The sequence below is a fragment of the Zalophus californianus genome, chromosome 10, assembly GCF_009762305.2.
Source record: "Zalophus californianus isolate mZalCal1 chromosome 10, mZalCal1.pri.v2, whole genome shotgun sequence".
In the NCBI taxonomy this organism is placed as follows: domain Eukaryota; kingdom Metazoa; phylum Chordata; class Mammalia; order Carnivora; family Otariidae; genus Zalophus; species Zalophus californianus.
Window position 1 is genome coordinate 3550836 of NC_045604.1, and position 20350 is coordinate 3571185.

The 20350-nt window shown below is 41.5% G+C and overlaps 2 protein-coding genes across 2 annotated transcripts; both read right to left on the reverse strand.

Moving 5' to 3' along the window:
* Window positions 1-5728: 5728 nt before the first annotated feature.
* On the reverse strand, window positions 5729-6775 carry LOC113932670 (olfactory receptor 6Y1). Its single transcript, XM_027611956.1, is given in 1 exon segment — window positions 5729-6775. A coding segment is annotated over 1 exon segment (1047 nt).
* Window positions 6776-16659: 9884 nt separating this feature from the next.
* On the reverse strand, window positions 16660-17617 carry LOC113933350 (olfactory receptor 6P1). The gene is given in 4 exon segments (XM_027613346.2): window positions 16660-17166; window positions 17168-17431; window positions 17433-17536; window positions 17539-17617. Coding segments are annotated over 4 exon segments (954 nt in total).
* Window positions 17618-20350: the final 2733 nt, after the last annotated feature.

Consider the following 20350-nt stretch of genomic DNA (forward strand, 5'->3'; position numbering starts at 1 on the left):
TCATTAAGTAAAACACTGATAAAAACTGATGAGAAATAGACGAGTCCACAGTTACAGTTGAGGAGTTCAACACTTTAGTCTCAGTAACTGAAAGAACAAGGGTACCTCAAATAGGGATGTAAAAGGACAACGATATACTATATTGGTAGCTATAAAATATATAAGGATATAATATAATCAATGTAATATAATATATAAGGATAAAATAAAAATGCAGAAGATTTTAACAGTAGTGTTAACCAATATGACCTAACTGATATTTATTGATTGTCCCACCCCAAAACAGAATACATATTCTTTTCAACTGTGCAAGGAATACTTACCAACATAGACCACATGCATGGCCATAAACAAGTCTCAGAATATTTTGTAAGATATGATTAATATGTAAGGATATGTTTTCTGATTACAATTAAGTAAAAGCTAAAAAACACGAACAGAGATATCTAGAATATACCAAACCAGATTATTAACATTTAAATTACACACTTCTAAAAGCTGATAGGCCAAAGGGAGGAAAATCACAAAAGAAAGTAGAATTATTTTAAACTGAATAAAATGAAAATATGACATACCAAAATTTATTTGGGGGAAGCTAGAGCACGGTTTAGGGGGAAATTTATAGCATTAAATGCTTATAATACAAAAGAAGAGACCCAAATCTATAGGCTAAACTTCGGTCTTAAGAAACAAGGAAAAAGGGGGTGCCTGGATTACTCAGTCAGTTAAGCATCTGCCCTTAGCTTGGGTCATGTCATGGTCCTAGGGATCGATCCCCACATCGGGGCTCAGTGGGGACCCTGCCTCTCCCTCTGCTGCTCCCCCTGCTTATGTTCTTTGTCTGTCCTTCTCTCTGTCAAATAAATGAATAAAATATTTTTTAAAAGAAGAAAAAAGAAACAAGGAAAAAGAACAAATTACAGTAAGTCAAGCAGAAGAGAGGATATTATATATGTTTTTCACATGATAAAATAATAAAGAGAAGATCAATAAAATCAAAGCAATTTTATTGAAAAAGAATCAATGAAACTGATAAATCTCTAGGGAGACTGATTAAGATAAAACAGAGAAGACACAAATAATCAATAATAAGCAAGAGCTTTCTTACATATACTGTAGACATTTAAAGAAATATCATGGACAACTTTATGCTGATAAATTTCACAAATTAAATGGTATATTACTTGAAAGACAAAGTTTCAAAACATTCCATGCTCATGGATCGGAAGAATAAACATTGTTAAAATGTCTATGCTACCCAGAGCAATCTGTATCTTCAGTGCCATCCTGATCAAAATTCCAAAGACATTTTTTAAAGTGCTGGAACAAACAATCCTAAAATTTGTTTGGAATCAGAAAAGACCCCGAATCGCCAAGGAAATGTTGAAAAAGAAAAACAAAGTTGGGGGCATCACGTTGCCTGATTCCAAGCTATATTACAAAGCTGTGATCACCAAGACAGCATGGTACTGGCACAAAAACAGACATACAGACCAATGGAACAGAATAGAGAGCCAGATATGGACCCTCAACTCTATGGTCAAATGATCTTCGACAAAGCAGGAAAAAATATGTAATGGAAAAAAGAGTCTCTTCAATAAATGGTGCTGGGAAAATTGGACAGCCACATGCAGAAGAATGAAACTCGACCATTCTCTAACGCCATACACAAAGATAAACTCAAAATGGATGAAAGACCTCAATGTGAGAGAGAAATCCATCAGAATCCTAGAGGAGAACATAGGCAGTAACCTCTTTGACATCGCCCACAGCAACTTCTTTCAAGATACACCTCCAAAGCCTAGTGAAAGCAAAAATGAACTTTTGGGACTTCATCAAGATAAAAAGTTTCTGCACAGCAAAGGAAACAGTCAACAAAACAAAGAAGCAACACACAGAGTGGAAGAAGATATTTGTAAATGACACTACAGATAAAGGGCTGGTATCCAAGATCTATAAAGAACTTCTCAAACTCAACACCCAAAAAACAAATAATCCAGTCAAAAAAGGGCAGAAGACATGAACAGACACTTCTCCAAAGAAGACATACAAATGGCTAAAAGATACATGAAAAAATGTTCATCATCATTAGCCATCAGGGAAATTCAAATCAAAACCACATTGAGATACCACCTTACACCAGTTAGAACGGCAAAAACGGACAAGGCAAGAAACAACAAATGTTGGAGAGGTTGTGGAGAAAGGGGAACCCTCTTACACTGTTGGTGGGAATGCAAGTTGGTCCAGCCACTTTGGAAAACAGTGTGGAGGTGCCTCAGAAAATTAAAAATAGAGCTACCCTATGACCCAGCAATTGCATTCCTGGCTATTTACCCCAAAGACACAGATGTAGTGAATAAAAGGGCCATATGCACCCCAATGTTCACAGCAGCAATGTCCGCAATAGCCCAACTGTGGAAAGAGCCGAGATGCCCTTCAAGAGATGAATGGATAAAGAAGATGTGGTCCATATATACAGTGGAATATTACTCAGCCATCAGAAAGGATGAATACCCAACTTTTACATCCACATGGATGGGACTGGAGGAGATGATGCTAAGTGAACTAAGTCAAGCAGAGAAAGTCAATGATCGTATGGTTTCACTTATTTATGGAACATAAAGAATAGCAGGGAGGACATTAGGAGAAGGAAGGGAAAAATGAAGGGGGGGAATGAGAGGGGGAGATGAACCATGAGAGATGATGGACTCTGAGAAACAATCTGAGGGTTCTAGAGGGGAGGGGGGTGGGGGGATGGGTTAGTCCGGTGATGGGTATTAAGGAGGGCACGTACTGCATGGAGCACTGGGTGTTATATGAAAACAATGGATCGTGGATCACTACATCAAAAACTAATGATGTATTGTATGGTGACTAGCATAACATAATAAAATAAAATTTAAAAAATAAATAAATAAAACAAAAGGATGTATAAAAATTAAACTTGCCACTGGTGGGCTTTTGGAAAAAAAGAAAAGTTTCAAAGCTCACTCAAAAATAAACCAATAACCTGAACATTCTTAGCTTTTAAAAACATAGGTTTTATAGTTAAAAACTTTTTACAAATAAATGTCCAGATTAGTTCAGTGGTGAATTTTAACCAAATATTTAAGGGGAAAGAGGTATCAATCCTACACACTCTTTCTTATGGACTGAATGTTTGTGGTCCCTCAAACTCCTGCATTGAAGCCTCAGCCCCCAACGTGACTGTATTTGGAGATCTGGCCTTTATGCAGGTCAGCAAGGCTGAAGGTGGTTATGTTCTCTCTCCGCCATGTGAGCACACAAGGGGAAGGAGCCCATCTGCAAGCCAGGACGAGTCCTCATCAGGAACTGAATTAGCAGGGATCTGGATCTGGGACTTCAAGCCTCGAAAACTATGAAAAGATAAATGGCTCTTCAAAACACCCTCTTAAGAAAATGAAAGGTCAGCCACCAAGTGGGAGAATGTATTAGCAAGACATATATCCAACAAATAATTGCATCAGAGTATAAGAAGTGTTCTTAAAGGTTATATATAATAACAAGACAAAAAAACCCCACAAAACCTAGTTTAAAAATTGGGGAAAGTATTTGATCAGACACTTGCACAAAGAAGTTTTCAAAATTGCAAATAAGAAAATGAAAAGGTGCTCAACATCAGGGCAATGCAAGTTCCGGCCCATGCGAGACCATCGTCTACCCTCTCAGATGACCACAGGGGAAGTTTGACATTACTAACCATCAAGGAGGTTGTAAACAACTGGAGTTCTCATGCATTGCTTGTAGGAATGTGGAGTAGTTTGGGCTACTCTGGGAAATTTGACAACTATTTTTATAAACTTAGGCAGAAATTTATCCTACTATGTGGTAACAATACCATAACAACCCTCATCTCCTGCAGAGAAATTGAAGCCTACAGCCAGAACGAAACTTATTTTAAACATGCACAGTAGCTTTATTGATAACAGCTCCAAACTAGAAACAGCCTAAATGTCCATCAACTGGCATATAGGAAAACAAACTGTGCTCTGTCCGTCCAGTGGAATAGCACTCAGCAATTCCAGGTAACGCATACACGCAACAAACAGCATGGAAGGATCTTCAAGGCATCTGCGGGCTTGTAGCTGGGAGGTGTCAGCAGTGGGACCAGATGCCTTTCCTCAGTTCCTCCACAGGGCTGCAGTCTCATGGATGGCAGGGCACGCTCCCTGGACTGCCCTGAGGGGCTTTTGTTGGTGGGTGGGGCTGGCAACAGCGTGGCTGGACCTAGAGGGTACACTGCTACATGAAATAATCCAGACAGAGAGAGACAGATACCACATGATTTCACTTGTAGGTGGAACTTAAAAAATAAAACCAACCAACCAACCAACAAAAAGAGACAAGAAAAACAGACTCTTAAATACAGAGAACAAACTGGTGGGTGCCAGAAGGGAGGAGGGGGTGGGGGCTGGAGGACACAAATAAAGGGAATGAAGAGCCCACTTATCATGACGAGCACTGAGAAATGTATAGAATTGTTGAATGATGATATTGTACACCTGAAACTGACATAACACGGTATGTTAATTATACTTCAATTTAAAAAAAATTTAAGAACCTTAAAGGCATTATGGTAAGTGAGCCTGACACAAAAGACTACAGATTGTATGATTCCATTTATATAAATTTCTAGAACAGGCAAAGCTAAAGTGACAAAAAGCCTATCAGTTGCTGGGGGGGTGGGGGCTAGGTCCAGGGGTATGAGTAAGAAGTTTAATGGAAAAAAGCACAAAGAAACTTTTGGGGATGATGGAAATGTTCTATGTAGTGATTGTTGTTGTTTGACAACTGTATGCTTTTCCAAAATTCAGTAAACTTCTAAAGAGGTGAAATTTATTGAATGGAATTATACTTTACAAAGCTGATTTTAAACAGGCTAACTGCAACATAAGAAGTGAAAAGTAATTGCTAATAAAATCTATGGTAAGCAAATACAGAAAATCTTCTTTTTTCGTGCTTCACATTTTGAAAACACATGATATGCATTCTAAACTTTTACTAAGGTTTTCACAGAGCTTGGGCCACTCATTGGCTTTGGACTTTTGAATCCACAAATGAGTCAATTAAGACAAGATCATAACTTTATTTGGATGAACACATGGCAGTGTCTCTGAGACACTGAGAGGAAGTGGGGAGGGGAGGAGGGAGGCAGGGAGAGAGCGAGCAAATCTCCAAGTCTGCAAGACGGAAGATGGAACAGAGTCAGAAGGGAAGAAGAAAAAGAGGTAGAACAGAAAGAATCAGAAGGGAGGGAGGGGGGAACTGGAAGCACCCAAATGTCAAAATGTATTTGCAATTCCCATCTTCATCTTCTGTGCTCAAACGTGTAGTTATCCAATTATCCTTTCAACAAACACGTATTAAGCACCTACTATGTGACGGACACAGCTGCATGCACAGATGATACATTAGTAAAGTAGACAGACACAAATCTGTGCTCTCATGGGCTTTGTATTTTAGTGGAAGAGCAAAATCTGTCCTCGTTTCAAATAATTTTTGGAAAAAGTTTAAAACTTGTCTGCTGAGCTAGAAGAGGCCTACCTCTTGGGGTACGGCTCTTAGCCGTGTTCACGCATGCACATGCACACACAGGGCATCGGTGTTGAAGTACTGGAGGCTCATAGATACGCAAGGGGCAGAGTGTGGGGTGTGGGCTGTGGAGCCATCATCTCCTGACGCAGGCCTGAAGGGGTTCTATAAGTTTTTAATTACTCAAAGCCATGTCTTCCCTGGGCCCACGTCCTTTGCAAAATATGCTCTGCTTAAGGGCTGCCCTCACTTCACGGTTGCTCAGACAGTACATGGTAGGGTTGAGGAGGGGGACAATGACAGCGTAGAGCACAGATACTGCTTTCTCGGAATCATAGGCGTACATGAGCTTGGGGCGGGCATACGTGAAAAGGGTCATGGAATAGAAAAGGATTACAACTGTCAGGTGAGAGGCACAGGAGGGAAACGCCTTTTGGCGGCCCTGGGCAGAAGGGATCCTGAGGATGGTGTTGAGAATGGTGGCATAAGATGCCACCACTACACAAAGGGGGACGGCAATGACCATGAGGGCCAAGAGGAAGTCTACTAGCTCAGCCTGTGAGGAGTCCTCACAGGAGACACTGAGAAGCAGAGAAATATCACAAAAGTAGTGACTGATGTGGGGCGTGCCACAGTAGTAGAGTCGAGCTGTGAAAACCATCTTAATCATGGCAGTCACAAGCCCACAGAACCAGCATCCCCCAGCCAATGTACCACACAGCTGGTTGGTCATGATAACTGGGTACCGCAGTGGATTACAGATGGCTACATGCCAGTCGAAGGCCATGACAGCAAGGAGGATGTACTCTGTGCAGACAAAAGTCACAAAGAAGTAAAGTTGAGTCATGCAGCCGTTGAAGGAGATGGTCTCATCGTGGCTGAGGAACTCTATCAGCATCTTGGGGCTGATGACTGTGACATACCACATCTCCAGGAAGGAAAGATTGCTCAGGAAGAAGTACATGGGCTTGTGCAACTGCCCATCACTGCAAATGGCCAGGATGATGAGAGCGTTCTTCAGCAGGGTCAGCAGGTACGCTGCCAGGAGCACAAGGAAGAGCAACCACTGGAAGGCTGGCCATGTTGGAAATCCCAGGAGAACGAAATGTATGGTCGCTGCACGGTTATCTACTTACAGAATCTTGGTGATCGTAACCGGCTGGGGACACAGACAAAATCGGTTTTTTCCATGTCCTGAGTACCAGCCTATGGTTCCTAACATTGATAGAGCCTGCCCCCGGCAGAGTCATCGTAATAGAAGTTTTCCTGCCTTCACACCTTTACTTCTTCCTAAGTGATGATCAGAACCAAAACTTGTGGGCAAAAGATGTACTTCAGGGAGCTTATATTTTTTTTTTTCAAATTAAGCCAAGAGACATAACTCATCCAAGATCCCACAGAAGTGAAGTTGGAAACTTCTGACCCCCAGTTATTTCTATGCCTCTCTGATATATGTCTGCTGGGCATAAGAGGATGGCCTTCATATCACCCCTTCACCGTAAGCAAGAAATCCAATCTACTGCATATGGAAAGGAGGCAGGAGACTCGAGTGACATAATTTGTATGACTCTGGAGAAGTCTTATGGCCCCACTTACCTGTAAAGAAACATTGCTCCTGTTTCGTTTTGTTTCTTATATAACAAAGTTGTAAATCTTAAATGAAACAATATTGGAGCAAAAACACAGGTTTAATAGCAAATTTGATACATATATTCACCAGCTTCTTGGAGAACAGAATCAAATAGGTAACTTAAAAAGCAATGTTTTCTTTCATCCAATCCATTGTAAGGAGTACTCAATTAGGAGTTGGGAAAAAGTAAATCAAATCCCACTTTTGTGTCACTCCAGCTAGGTGAGCATGGGACTTCATTTTCAGAATACTAGTTCTTTTATTTTCAGGGTGGATATAGTATAATTTCATGACATCTGTAAACATCTAATGAGCTTTAGGATTTTAATTAAATTCCTATAGACATTTGCTGTGATCTTTCCAGGATGCACTGCTAATTCTCCCATCAACCTGCCAAAAAATCAACGCAGATCTACATGGTGGAAACCACAGCCATTTTTAATGAAAGAGGAGGAGACTGTGGGACCTTTCCGGGGGTATTAGATTAAAGGACACACAAGTCACTTGAAAATAGTATCAGGAAAGATGGAGAACCCCGATGCCTTCTGCTGTCAGTGAGCCTCCTGTATCCCCCCCCCCCCCCGGGTGCAGTCTCCGTCCAGGTGGGCTGAGAATCACTCCGAATCTGAACCTCCAAGCTCCCACCTCCCAGACTTTCTCTGGGTCCTGCGGCTCATTCCTCTCTCCTGTGCTTCTCCAGAGCCGGTCTCTCTTGTTCTCTACTTCTCAACAACCCTGCTTGTGTGCAGGACGTGTGAGGCACAGCTGCGGAAGGCTGTCTATTTTTCCTGACCTGGAAAATGGCTGCCCACCCCATCCACTTCCCTCTTGCTACTCTGACCTCACTTTAGGACCCTAAAGAAAGATAGAAGAACCACCTCTTAGTGACCCATGTTAGAGAGAAAAACAGACACAGATAAACAAACAAACAAAAATGTCTAATAGTGCAAATTCAACAAACAAGTTTGTTTTCTGTTGGCACTCAGCCTTTAATTCACACACACACACACACACACACACACACACACACGCACAACACAAAACAGCCCCTGCCTGCTGTGGCCTAGGATTATGAGGCAGTGTGGGGACGGTGGAGCCCACAAACAAGGCAAGGTTTGTGGACCCCGAGCTCCCTCAGCTGCTTTCTACTCTTCTCTGAATCTGAAGGTCCCACCAGCCTGAAACCTATGAATAGCTTAGGCCCACCCTCGAGCCAGGCTTTTCCTCAGCACACCTCTGTCCCGGCAAATGGGTAGGGAGGACGTTATACCCAGAAGTCCTTTCTTCTTGGAACCCTTCCCAGGGCCCCCCAGGAAATGGGACAATGCAACGTATTGTCAGGACTTTAGCAACAGGCATGTCATTCTCAGAGGCGATGCCTCAGTCCTGAAGCCGGAAATGAAGGCAGCCCGTGGAATTTAAGACTAAGACTTTGCACATGCAGTGGGGGATGTTCTCACAGGAGCTCTGCGTTCTTTCCTGTACTTCCCACAGGAATGTAAGACTCAGAGGCAGTACTGCCGGGGAAATGAGCACAAGATGAGGGTAGGAAAAAATAAAGGGAAGAGAGGGAAGTACACAGAATTATACCAAAAACATCTGACTGAGCAGTTTCATCATTTAGGCATGGGATTAGCTTTGTCTTCCAGTAGTCCAATAAAAGAGGAAAAGTCAAATGAAGTCAAATGAAACAGGAAAAGAATTGAAAGTACAGTATGATCACATTTGAGCCTTGAAACTCTCCATATATATAACGTGTGTATATATAGTATGCTTTGCCAATAGTCCCATGCAATGTAAATGTAGGAAGGAGTCTAGGTCTCAGGTCTCCAGGACTAGGCATCTTAGTCCTGTCAGTGGCTTCCAAGGTCATTTATCAAGTCCGTCTGGCAGACAGAGGAGGAAGAGGGCAAGGCTCAGAGAGTGACAGCCTTTTTTCCAGCACCAGTTCGGCAGCAAGCGGATCCCTGAGCAGGAGGTGCTGACTCTGCGGCAGATGATGCCTCACATTTGCAGATCACTTCACAATATCTGAAGGCACATTGCTTCACGTGAGCCTCACAATCAGGAGTTAGCCAGGACAAACATCACGGTGCCCAGCTGACCCAGAGATGAATCTTACCATCTTTCTCTTATGGTACTATGCATGAAGAGAAGTGAAATCTTCTAAGGAGTTAGAAGTCATCAAAACTGCAACCACCATCAGCTTTGCCAGACCCTGCCCCTGTTTAATGGGGAGAAACACACACACATACTCACATACCTGTGTTCCACCCTCCCCCCCCCGCACACATACCCATTCATGTTCTCCCATACAGTCTTTCTATTTTCTCTGCCACTTTCTTCGTGACTGTCAGAGCACGCCTGGATTCTGCACTCTGCAAGGCATAAAGGTGGGCTGTTGCATTAAACTGAGGTATCTTCAGGAGCACAGATCACTGGACAATTGTAGAGACTCAGGCCTATTTCATCTAGAGTGGGTAATTACAGCAGAGTTTTAAAATGACATGACAACCTATATTACACAGTACTTCTTCCTATAGCTTAATATACAAGGTGGTAGAGAAATATTGTTGAAGCGAAATGAAGCTATATATGTACTAAGTTCACTCCCCAGCTATACTGTGTAGCTATACTTTCCACAATAAGCTCAAAAAGACAACTATTTTTAAATATCAATAAAATGAGAGCTCCTAAGAATCAGTGATTGAGCTAAAATTGATTTTCAATCATCCCCTGGAAACACCCGAGAGTCTTTTTTCAACCCACCATTTTCCCGGTCACGTAACTTAGGACTATTCTGCCAGCCTTCTCAGGAATGACCACCTTGAACTGAGAAAAGAGGAGAGATCATGTAGACCAGGAGGAAGAATTCAATATCCCCAAGCTCAAGAGGCACTGGGCAAAGCCGGTTGTGTCTCCGCTCAGCTTGAAGAAGGCATAGAAAGAGCTATTTGTGCTCTGCCGGCCTCCAACCTACTGGAGGAGCACACACCAACTCCCTCCCACCCACAGGGGACCTCCCAGCAGACACAGCCCTCAGGAAAGTACTTGGCCTTTCCAGGGCCCAAGGGGATCCAGGGGAATACAAAGGGAAGAGCAGACAAGCTAAATGGCACAAGAGAGACCTTAGGCTTGAGGACCATTGCCTTCTTCCCCCCCAGACTCTGGGGCAGAGGAAGGTGATGGAAAAGTGTGTGTGTGTGTGTGTGTGTGTGTGTGTGTGTGTGTCCTTTTCTCTTTCTGGAGAATGGTCTCACACGTCATAAGATGCTCTGGAGGAATATAGTGCTATAACCAAAGTCATTCAGCAGAAAATCAGAATGGCATTTACTCACTCTTATTTGGGGACCCAAGTACGTGTACACACACATATACAAACTCCAAACATGCTTAGATGTTATGCACACAAGTATCAGCTCTGTACACCTACACAACCCTCATGCATCAGTAACTCAGTAAATAAAAACATATGTATGTATCTCAAAGAGACTTACACACTCCCCTGTTCATTACAGCATCATTAGCAGTAGCCAAGTTACGGAAACAACCTAAATGCCCATCAGTGGGTGATTAGGAAAAAAGATGTGCCATGAGAATTCGGCTGTGAGAAAGGAGGGAATCCCACCATTTGAGACAACAGGGAGGAACCTTGAGCACATATGCTAAGTGAGATAAGTCAGATAAAGACAAGTAATGTATGATACCACTTATACGTGGAATCTTAAAAAAAAAGTCAAACCCATACTAAACAGATGGCAAGATGGTGGTTACTAGCGAATGGGGGTGAAGAGATAAGACTCACCGTGTTTAAGGGTACACACTTGCAATGAATAGCAAATAAGCCATAGTTTTCAATGCCTGGTATAATAGATATACACAACAATAGGGGACTATAATTATGTAATGTGATAAATATCGCTACAAAGACAATCATATTACAATATATAAATGTATCAAAGTAACATATTGTACACTTTCAATTTACACAATGTTATATGTCAAATGTATTCAAGAAAAAAAGAAAAACATGAGTTTTCATTGCTCTCTCTTAGCTCTGTGAGGCAAAGAAATTCTCAAGTCTCTCCAAGTACCATGTTCCTCATCTTTAAAAGGCAATGCTAACATTAACCCAGAAGTTAACAACAACAAAAAAAATGCCATCTTTTCTCGTTATAACTGTTTACCACTATTCCTTGGTACAAAGGAAAAAGCTGTAGTTAAAACTCTGAGTGCTTAAAGCAAAAAAAGGAATTCTAAGCTCACTCTTTATTGTTTCCTGTTACAGAAGAAAAAAACAGTTAATTAAAGGATAATATTGAAAAAGTAGGCAGAGACTATACCTTTGAGTTAAGTGAGAAAAAGCACAGAGCTTATATATTGTAATATGTCTGACTTTGGAACCATATTCAGGATCATTATGCATTGAGCTTTGGTAAGGAGAAATAGAGTAATTTTAAAATGTAAAAGTCGAAGTTTACTGGGGAAACTCACATTTTTCCTTATATTTTATAATCGCTTCTAAAAATTGTGTATTTTCTATTTCCTCTCATAAAAATTTCGAGGCAGATAACCACATTTTGTGCTTTCTATGCACTGTTTTATGAATAAAAATCATATAACTTATGTTTTCTTTTTAAATGGAAGACATTCTTAGTTAATTGTGATGAATAGTGTCCCTGTTTTAAAATAAATTAAGTTTATTTAAAGAATCATAATGACACATGCCCCTCCCTTGTTCCCTTTCTGTTATCCGTCTCTGGTAAAAAAAAGTACATGTTCATAACCTAAAGAAAAAGAAATAAAACAAAATGAAATAAAATAAAATGTGGCAAAATAAAAGAATATAAAACTGACTTGTAGTAGCTATTGGAATTGTAGGTGTAGTGTCCGGGAAATAACCCACCTCTCTCTGGCTAACGTGTGAATTATAACTTTAAAGAGACAGTAAATCTCACACTTCATCGAATGACAAAATACGAGGTGTGGGGGGGAGGTGTCATGATCTTAATCTGGCAACTTAGAAAAATATATTTCATTTGAAAAATTAAAAAAAAACCTAAAAGTAAAAATCATTTGAAAAATTCTAGGGACACCTGGGTGGCTCAGTCCATTAAGTGTCCACCTTTGGCTCATGTCATGATCCCAGAGTCGGGACTGAGTCCCACATCGGGCTCCCTGCTCAGTGGGGAGCCTGCTTCTCCCTCTGCCTGCCATTCTCTCTCTCTCTCTCTCTCTCTGACAAATAAATAATTAAATCTTAAAAAAAAATTCTAAAAGAATGCAAGGCAAAAAGTAGATAAGTATATTACATCAGGCATAAAAGGTTGAAAATAAAAGAAAACACAAATTACAGTGACTCCAACAAATGGAAAATAGTTTTTATCATTTAATAAAAAAAAAAACTTGGGGGGTCCCTGGATGGCTCAGTCAGTTAAGCAGCCAACTCTTGGTTTCACCTCAGGGCATGATCTCAGGGTCCTGGGATCAAGCCCCTGTCAGGCTCCATGCTCAGCGGGGAGGGAGTATGCTTGAGGATTCTCAATCTCTCCCTATGCCCCTCACCCCACTCACCATACGCGCGCACGCTCTCTCTCTCTCTCTAAAATAAACAAATCTTTAAAAAAACAAACCCTTGGATACAGGTATTAGCTGGTGTTGGTTCCGCTTCTCCACCATGAGATCAAAGACCCACGATTTTCATTATTTCTGCAGCTCCAGCCTCAGTGTGCTGACCCTTCTTCCTCATGTTTGTTACCTTGTGGACTGCTGATGGAGCTCCGGGCATCAGACCCAAGTTCAACAGCACGAAAGAGGAAGCACCAGTGCCAGCTACATCTTTCTCTGAAAAGGAAAGCCTCTCCAGCTGAATTCAGCTTCCAGTTATTGGACAAAAATGACATATAGGACCACTCCTAGATACAAGAAAAGCTGATAAATCAAACACATGGCAAAGAGATGCAGATGCATTGCCTGGGTTGGGCATGTTTTCAGCCTGGGAAAAAACTGGGTTGTCATAGCAAAGAAAAACGAGCCATCTACATCAGTAACAGAAAGCAAATGAGAAGGGCTTATGCCTGCTGCAAGCCCTTGTCATGGGCAAGACCATGACACGGCGAGAACCATACAAAAAGCCCAGCCGACCTTCTGTAGCTCCTCCTTCCGAGAAGGTTGGTATCAAGCACAAGATCCAAGACTGAAATGGCTAGGAAGAGATTAGTGTTCCATGTTAATATTCTCATCAAGAGTTATCATACGTCCCGATCATCTTTAAAAGGAGTGTGAACCTCACTGAGTCAACCCAATGATGTGCTGCAGTATTTTTGGATCAGATCATTGGAAATGCTGAGTTTTCTAGTGAAGTTATCACCCTTTCCACATAATTAAGAAGGGTGCTCCGAGCTTAGCTTTCCACGTATGTTCTCGAGTACCCGCTCAGTCCTCCAATCTGTTTGAATAAGAGTGAGTTATTATGCAGCCATCAAAAGGAATGAGATCTTGCCATTTGCAACGACGTGGCTGGAACTGGAGGGTGTTATGCTGAGTGAAATAAGTCAATCAGAGAAAGACATGTATCACATGACCTCACTGATATGAGGAATTCTTAATCTCAGGAAACAAACTGAGGGTTGCTGGAGTGGTGGGGGGTGGGAGGGATGGGGTGGCTGGGTGATAGACATTGGGGAGGGTGTGTGCTATGGTGAGCGCTGTGAATTGTGCAAGACTGTTGAATCACAGATCTGTACTTCTGAAACAAATAACGCAACATATTTTAAGAAAAAAGAAAAAGAAGAAGATAACAGGAGAGGAAGAAAAGGGGAGTATGTCAGAGAGGGAGACGAACCATGAGAGATGATGGACTCTGAAAAACAAACTGAGGGTTCTAGAGGGGAGGGGGGTGGGGGGATGGGTTAGCCTGGTGATGGGTATTGAGGAGGGCACGTTCTGCATGGAGCACTGGGTGTTATGAACAAACAATGAATCATGGAACACTGCACCAAAAACTAATAACAAAAAAAAAATAATAATAAAAAAAAAAAAATAAAAGAAATGGTCTGGGATTTGGGGAATAAACAGTAGTATGTGCCTAAAAAAAAAAAAAAAAAAAAGTGTGAGTTTGAGGTGTGGCTAGTATAACAGGCACATCTGTTAGAAGCACATAATCATATGATTTATGACAAAATGATAATAAAGACAGGCCTTAGCATTTATTGAAGCGTTACTGTGCGTTAGCTGTTATATGCCAGAAGATCTGAGGCTTCCCCAAATAACCAAGCTCACACCCTACCAAAGGCCACACTTGGCATCAGTTTCACTTAGAGAAATATAGGACAGAGACACAGCATGCAGCCAGGCAGCATCAGGAATTTCTCTCCTGTGGAAGGAGTGCTGAAAGCAGACAGGGGCTCATCTCTGGGATTCAGAGCCATAGGGCAGGGGTGAGGCCATGAGATTCACACACAGGGGCACATGGTCCGCCTTGACTTGGAACTCTCAAGTCCCAAAAGAGCCACTGTCTCTTCTAACTGTCCTGTGGGGTCCACGGTTTCCAGAGCTCGCAGCAAAAGGCACGCCAAGTTACAAAGGCAACCTGGAGCTGTGACTTACCCCCAGTTACTTATAATACTTTCATTATTCTCCCAGTCCAGACGACTTTTACTCATCAGGGCTCATTTGTACCATAAGCAATGTTGCTTAGCGACATTATCAGGCTTCCAAGAGTCCGGAGCTAGAAAGTCAACGGAAGGTGAATTCTTTCACAGTGCATATGAATATCAAGTTGTCACATCATACACTTTCAATACCTTACAATTTTATTTGTCAGCTGTATTTCAATAAAGCTGGGAGGAGAAAAGTAAGTTAATCCAAGGTGAAATTTACCTACAAAGAGAAAAGACGTTAACACTTCACTCCCACGTACATTATTTATTTGATATTTGCAGCAAGCATATGAGGTAGCTGATAATATTTTCATTGTAACAGGGAGTTAGAGGTAAAACTAAGATCAAAGTGAGATTTCTTGGTTTTAGGAGCAGAATTGTTGGCATAAAACATCATGCCTTCCATAACTCTTATGAAAGGAAAAGAGAACATAATGAGAGGAAGGTACATGGCGCCAGTCTCAGAGATGTTTCCTTAAAAGGACATTTACATTTCATGAAAATAAAGCAATTTACACTTTTAAAGGTGTCAGATTTCTTTGTTGCTGTTGTTATTTCATTTTAGATCCTGGAAAACCTAAAATGATTATTGATCAAGTAGTTTTCTTTAATAGACAATCATCTCTTTTCCCCAAAGCCTTCAGAATGAGCAAATACATCAATTATGACAATTTAAGTTTATGAGTATTTGTTCAATACCACTTTTTTTATTCTTCTACATATCCACAACTAAAGAAACATTAAATATGGTTCAAACGTGCCGAACAAAACCCTGAGTCAGGGTGTGCAAAATCACCCTAAGCAATTTAAACAAGTTTCCAAAAACCAAAGGAACTTGAAAGAATGTTTATAATTCAGGCTTTGAATCTGAGGCATCTCACTCACTTGAGAGATAGGTATCTGCATCCTACCTCTCATTCCTTCATTCTGTCTCTTATTAAGGCATTTTCTGTTCTTGTGCTCATTTGCCTCAGGAGCAAAACTTAAAATATTTAGCAACTGGTATAACCCAGGTACCAACTAATTAAAGCAAAAGCTGCCCATAGTGCTGGAGAAGATTCTGAGACCAACCTATATACGAGGTTTCTACTGCATTTTACATACTATGGAATCAACACTCATTAGGTCAATCCCACTGAGAGTCAAGGAAGGGAGATGCAGATGAATATTTAGCCATGTTCACACTGGTGCACACATGGCTGAATATCAGCATTACATTTTCCTCCTCTTTGACTTGCAGTGGGTATAAGATGTGTAGAGGTACAGAGTATTGATTAGGTGACATGAGTTTCAGTTCTTGGGGTATAATAATCGTACTTTTGTGATTTCTCATGGAAGTGGGATTTGAGAATTTGGATCTTTGAAACTGCTGCAGTAAAGCCTTTATCACTTTGACATATCCCCCTGTAAGTCCCTTTTCTTATGTTTCCTCATTTATAAAATAAGAGGGTTGATCTAAAGCAGGGAATTTCAAACTGGCTATGAAACAAGAGTTGCTAGGAAGTTGGAAATTGTGCACAGCAGAGTTTCAACCTAGACATACTCTATCAGACCCTCTACAGATTTCTTTTCTGGGAATTTGCATCTAAACAAACCCCTGGGAGATTCGTATGCAGCTAACTCAACCTTAGTTTGGAAACCCTGTACCAGATCAATGATTCATAAACTTTTGTTTGTTTCAGGAGATTCCCAGATGCTATTTAACAAAACTGCATACTAATTGATACTTATGTTCCCTTTGAGACTATTTTATGATCCCTTGAGGTGGCACATTTAAGACCCCGTTCCTTCCTGCCTGCTAGGTTCCTCTGTACATCAATCTGGAACATTCCTCAAATAGTGGCATCTGCCCAGGACCAACTTTCTGAGAGCATCCTTCACCTCCCTGTTCCTCAGGCAGTAGATGGCTGGACTGAGGAATGGTACGATGACTGTATAGAGCACAGAGATGACCTTGTTGCGGTTGAAGGTGTACATGGTGCGGGGCCGCGCGTAGGTGAAGAGGGTGGAGGAATAGTAGATGACAACCACGGCCAGGTGAGAGGCGCAGGTGGAGAAGGCTTTGCGACGTCCCTGGGCAGTAGGAATCCTCACGATGGCGCCAATGATGGGGGTATATGATGAAACCACAGCCAACAGAGGGAGCAGGATCATCACCAGGGCCAAGAGGATGTCTACTAGTTCTGCTTGCTCCTTGTCAGAGCAGGTGAGGTTGAGTAAGGGAGAGATATCACAGAAAAAGTGGTTGATGATGTTGGGTCCACAGTAGGACAGTCGGGAAATGAAAAGAAGCTTTATCATGGAGCTGAAGAAACCACTACCCCCAAGAGGAAGCAGCAAGGCGAGTGGCCAGGCTGGAAGGCATGAGACTAGGAGAACGGAGGGGCTCACAGATGGCCAGGTAGCGGTCATAGGCCATGACCGTGAGCAGGACACATTCAGTGCAGGCCAGGGCAATGAAGAAGTAGAGTTGGGTCATGCAACCTACATAGGAGACCCTACGGTGGTCCTGGGTAAGAAATACTCCCAAAAGACGGGGAACTGTGACATTGATGTACCACAGCTCCAAGAAAGAGAGGTGGGCAAGGGAAAAAGTACATCGGGCGGTGAAGGCTTGGAGTGAGCCAGATTGTGGAAACGATGAGTGCGTTCTCCAACAGTGTCAACAGGTAGATTGTGAGGAAGAAGACAAGAGGAGTAACTGGAAGGGTGGAGAGGTAGGGAAGCCCACCAAAACAAAGTCCACTATGTGGCCTCCACTCAAATTTCCCATCGTCTCTGTCCACCTGCCTACCTGAAAAATAACAGGAAGAACAAGATGTTGAGAGACAGGAGGACCAAACTGCTCACCTCCCCCCAACCCCAGATTACAACCTTCTGAAGATGTTCAATAGTACACTATCGATTAGTGGGACATCATTTAGCTCCTTCACTTTGCTGTTTCATCTCCCACCTCAAGGGAAAAGTTCTCAGACTTGAGGATTGTACTCAATAATTTAGCGATCTTAACTGCAGTGAATATTTGATAAATGCTTGCTGAACAGGTCTTAATATCTCAATTCTTGTTTTCTTGTCCATGACATGCTCTTCCTTCACTTCCTACAAAACTGTAAGCCCCATAGCATCTGGACTCAGTATTTGTTGAGTGAATGAAGAAAAGAAGGAGAGTTAGCAAGCTGGAGCCTGAGGGATTCTCTCTCCAGGGAAAGAGGAAGTAGTAGCTCAAGGACATCACTGAGCTGTAGGCTAGACAACATGGGAGGAAGGAGGGTTGGTTTGGGAAATATCCACTCACAGTTAGTGAAATAATTCAGTATAGATGAGCTAAAAGATTTCTTTTTTAAAAAATATTGTTATTATTATTTAGAGAGAGTGCAAGTGGGGGAGCGGGGCAGAGGGAGAGAGAGAGAGAATCCTGAGCAGCCTACACATGGGGCTCGATCTCACAACCCTGAGATCATGACCCGAGCCGAAATCAAGAGTTGGACGCTCAAATGACTGAGCAACCTAGGTGCCCCCTTTTTTAAAATATTTATTTATTTATTTATTTATTTATTTATTTATTTATTTATTTATTTATTTTTATTTATTTATATTTATTATTTTGAGAGAGAATGATCTAAAAGAGTTCTGCTCCAGAAAAAGATTTATTTTTCCATTCATTTTACAACTATTTTTTAGTACATTTTCTGTGCTAGAATTAGGTTGTCTCATTCCAGGGCTGGTGTGGTAGGCTGAAACATGGACCCCCCCCCCAAGTGTGCCCACACCCAATCTCCAGAACCTGTAAATATCACATCCTTTGACAAAGTCTTTGCAGGTGTGATTACTTTAAGGGTATTGAGATGGTAGTCCATCCTGGATTATTCAGGTGGACCTTAAATACAATTTCAAGGGTCCTTATAAGAGAGAGGCGGAGAGAAATGTGAAGCAGACACACAGAGAAGGCACTGCGGAAGTGGAGCAGAGAGACAGTTGAAGACGCTGGCCCTGAGGATTGGAAGCCATGGGACTACAGTCCGACGAATGCCAGCAGTGGCCAAGGGCAAGGAGTGGATTCTGCCCTGGAGCCTCCAGAGGGAGTACAGCTGGCCACACTTTGCATGTTGATTTCACACCGCTGACCTCCAGAACGGAGAGAATGAATAAATCTCCATTGTTTTGAGCCCCCAAGTGTGTGGACCTTGTTACAACAGGAACAGAAACCTCTTACAGCCGTTGAGGCATCAGATTGGAAGAGACCATCGTATGCCTCCCGACCTCCCTTCTGAGCCTGGCAGTCTCCTCTCTCTATTGTCAGCGGAGGGCACCTGACAAACACGGAAATCTGACTTGAGATTGGATCGCGGGCTACATATCATCACCCTTTCTCACTTTTGGTGGGACTTAACATTTTTTATCTTTAAGCAACATAAAAAATATATCATCGTGATAGTGCTGCCTGGGGACAGAGGGCAGCTGCACATGTGAGGAGCACAGACGTACAGAGAACCTGAGTCAGGATGTTGTGCACCTGGAACCAATGTAACACTCACTGTGTGTCAACTGTACTCAATTAAAAAAAAAAAATTAAAACTAAAACAACAGCAACAACAAGAACCCCATTCCCAACCACAAGAGACAAAATAAAATAACAACATATCAGCTTGCAAATTGTAAACTTGACATCAATTTTTTTGTCATGCATTTAAATTGTTGCATGGACTCTAATGTCCACTGCATGTGAGTATTGACATTTTAAATTTAATTATCATATCACTCCTTTCTATGTTCGGTGAAATCTAAATATTGGTTCTGTAATACCCGTGGATACTTGTTTCAAAAAATTACATAAGTGCATGTGTCTTTAAAAAATGGAAATTATATATTATTTTTCTCACTGAACTCATAATTCAAAGTATTGTATTTTTATAATTACAAGCCTTTTACTGATTTCTTTATATCTATCTGCATGGTTTTTTTGTTTCTTGTACTCTGGAGGCTATAAATGTTTTGAAAAGATTTTCTATTAGATTTTATTCTGTAATCAGCATACATTTCACCAAAACAATAAAAATATATGATAAATTTTAAAGTATGTTATTTTTTATTGGCATATCATTTTATAATAACGTGGACTGCACTTTTTCTCAATTCTCGTGTGCAGCCATGAAAACCACTTATCATCAGAATGAGGGCAGTTTCAGAATCCATTCCATTCTTATTTTTCATTTTGGAGATATAAACACTGCAGAGAGTAGTTCAGGGGAATAAATGGCATTGATACACCACAGCTCGGCGGATGGAAGTCGCTTTGTTATAGTAATAACACTAACTTATTTGAACTTTCTATTAGTTATGTGCCAGAAATTACACACTCATCTATCATCAACATGGTTTCTATTGATCTACTAGCTGACAACTCAATCAGCTTCCCTTCAGTTGTGTTGAAAGAAATAGATTGGAAACAGCGGACTTGCAAAAGGACGTGCTGCCCCGAACTGTCCTTTCCCTCCCCACACTAACC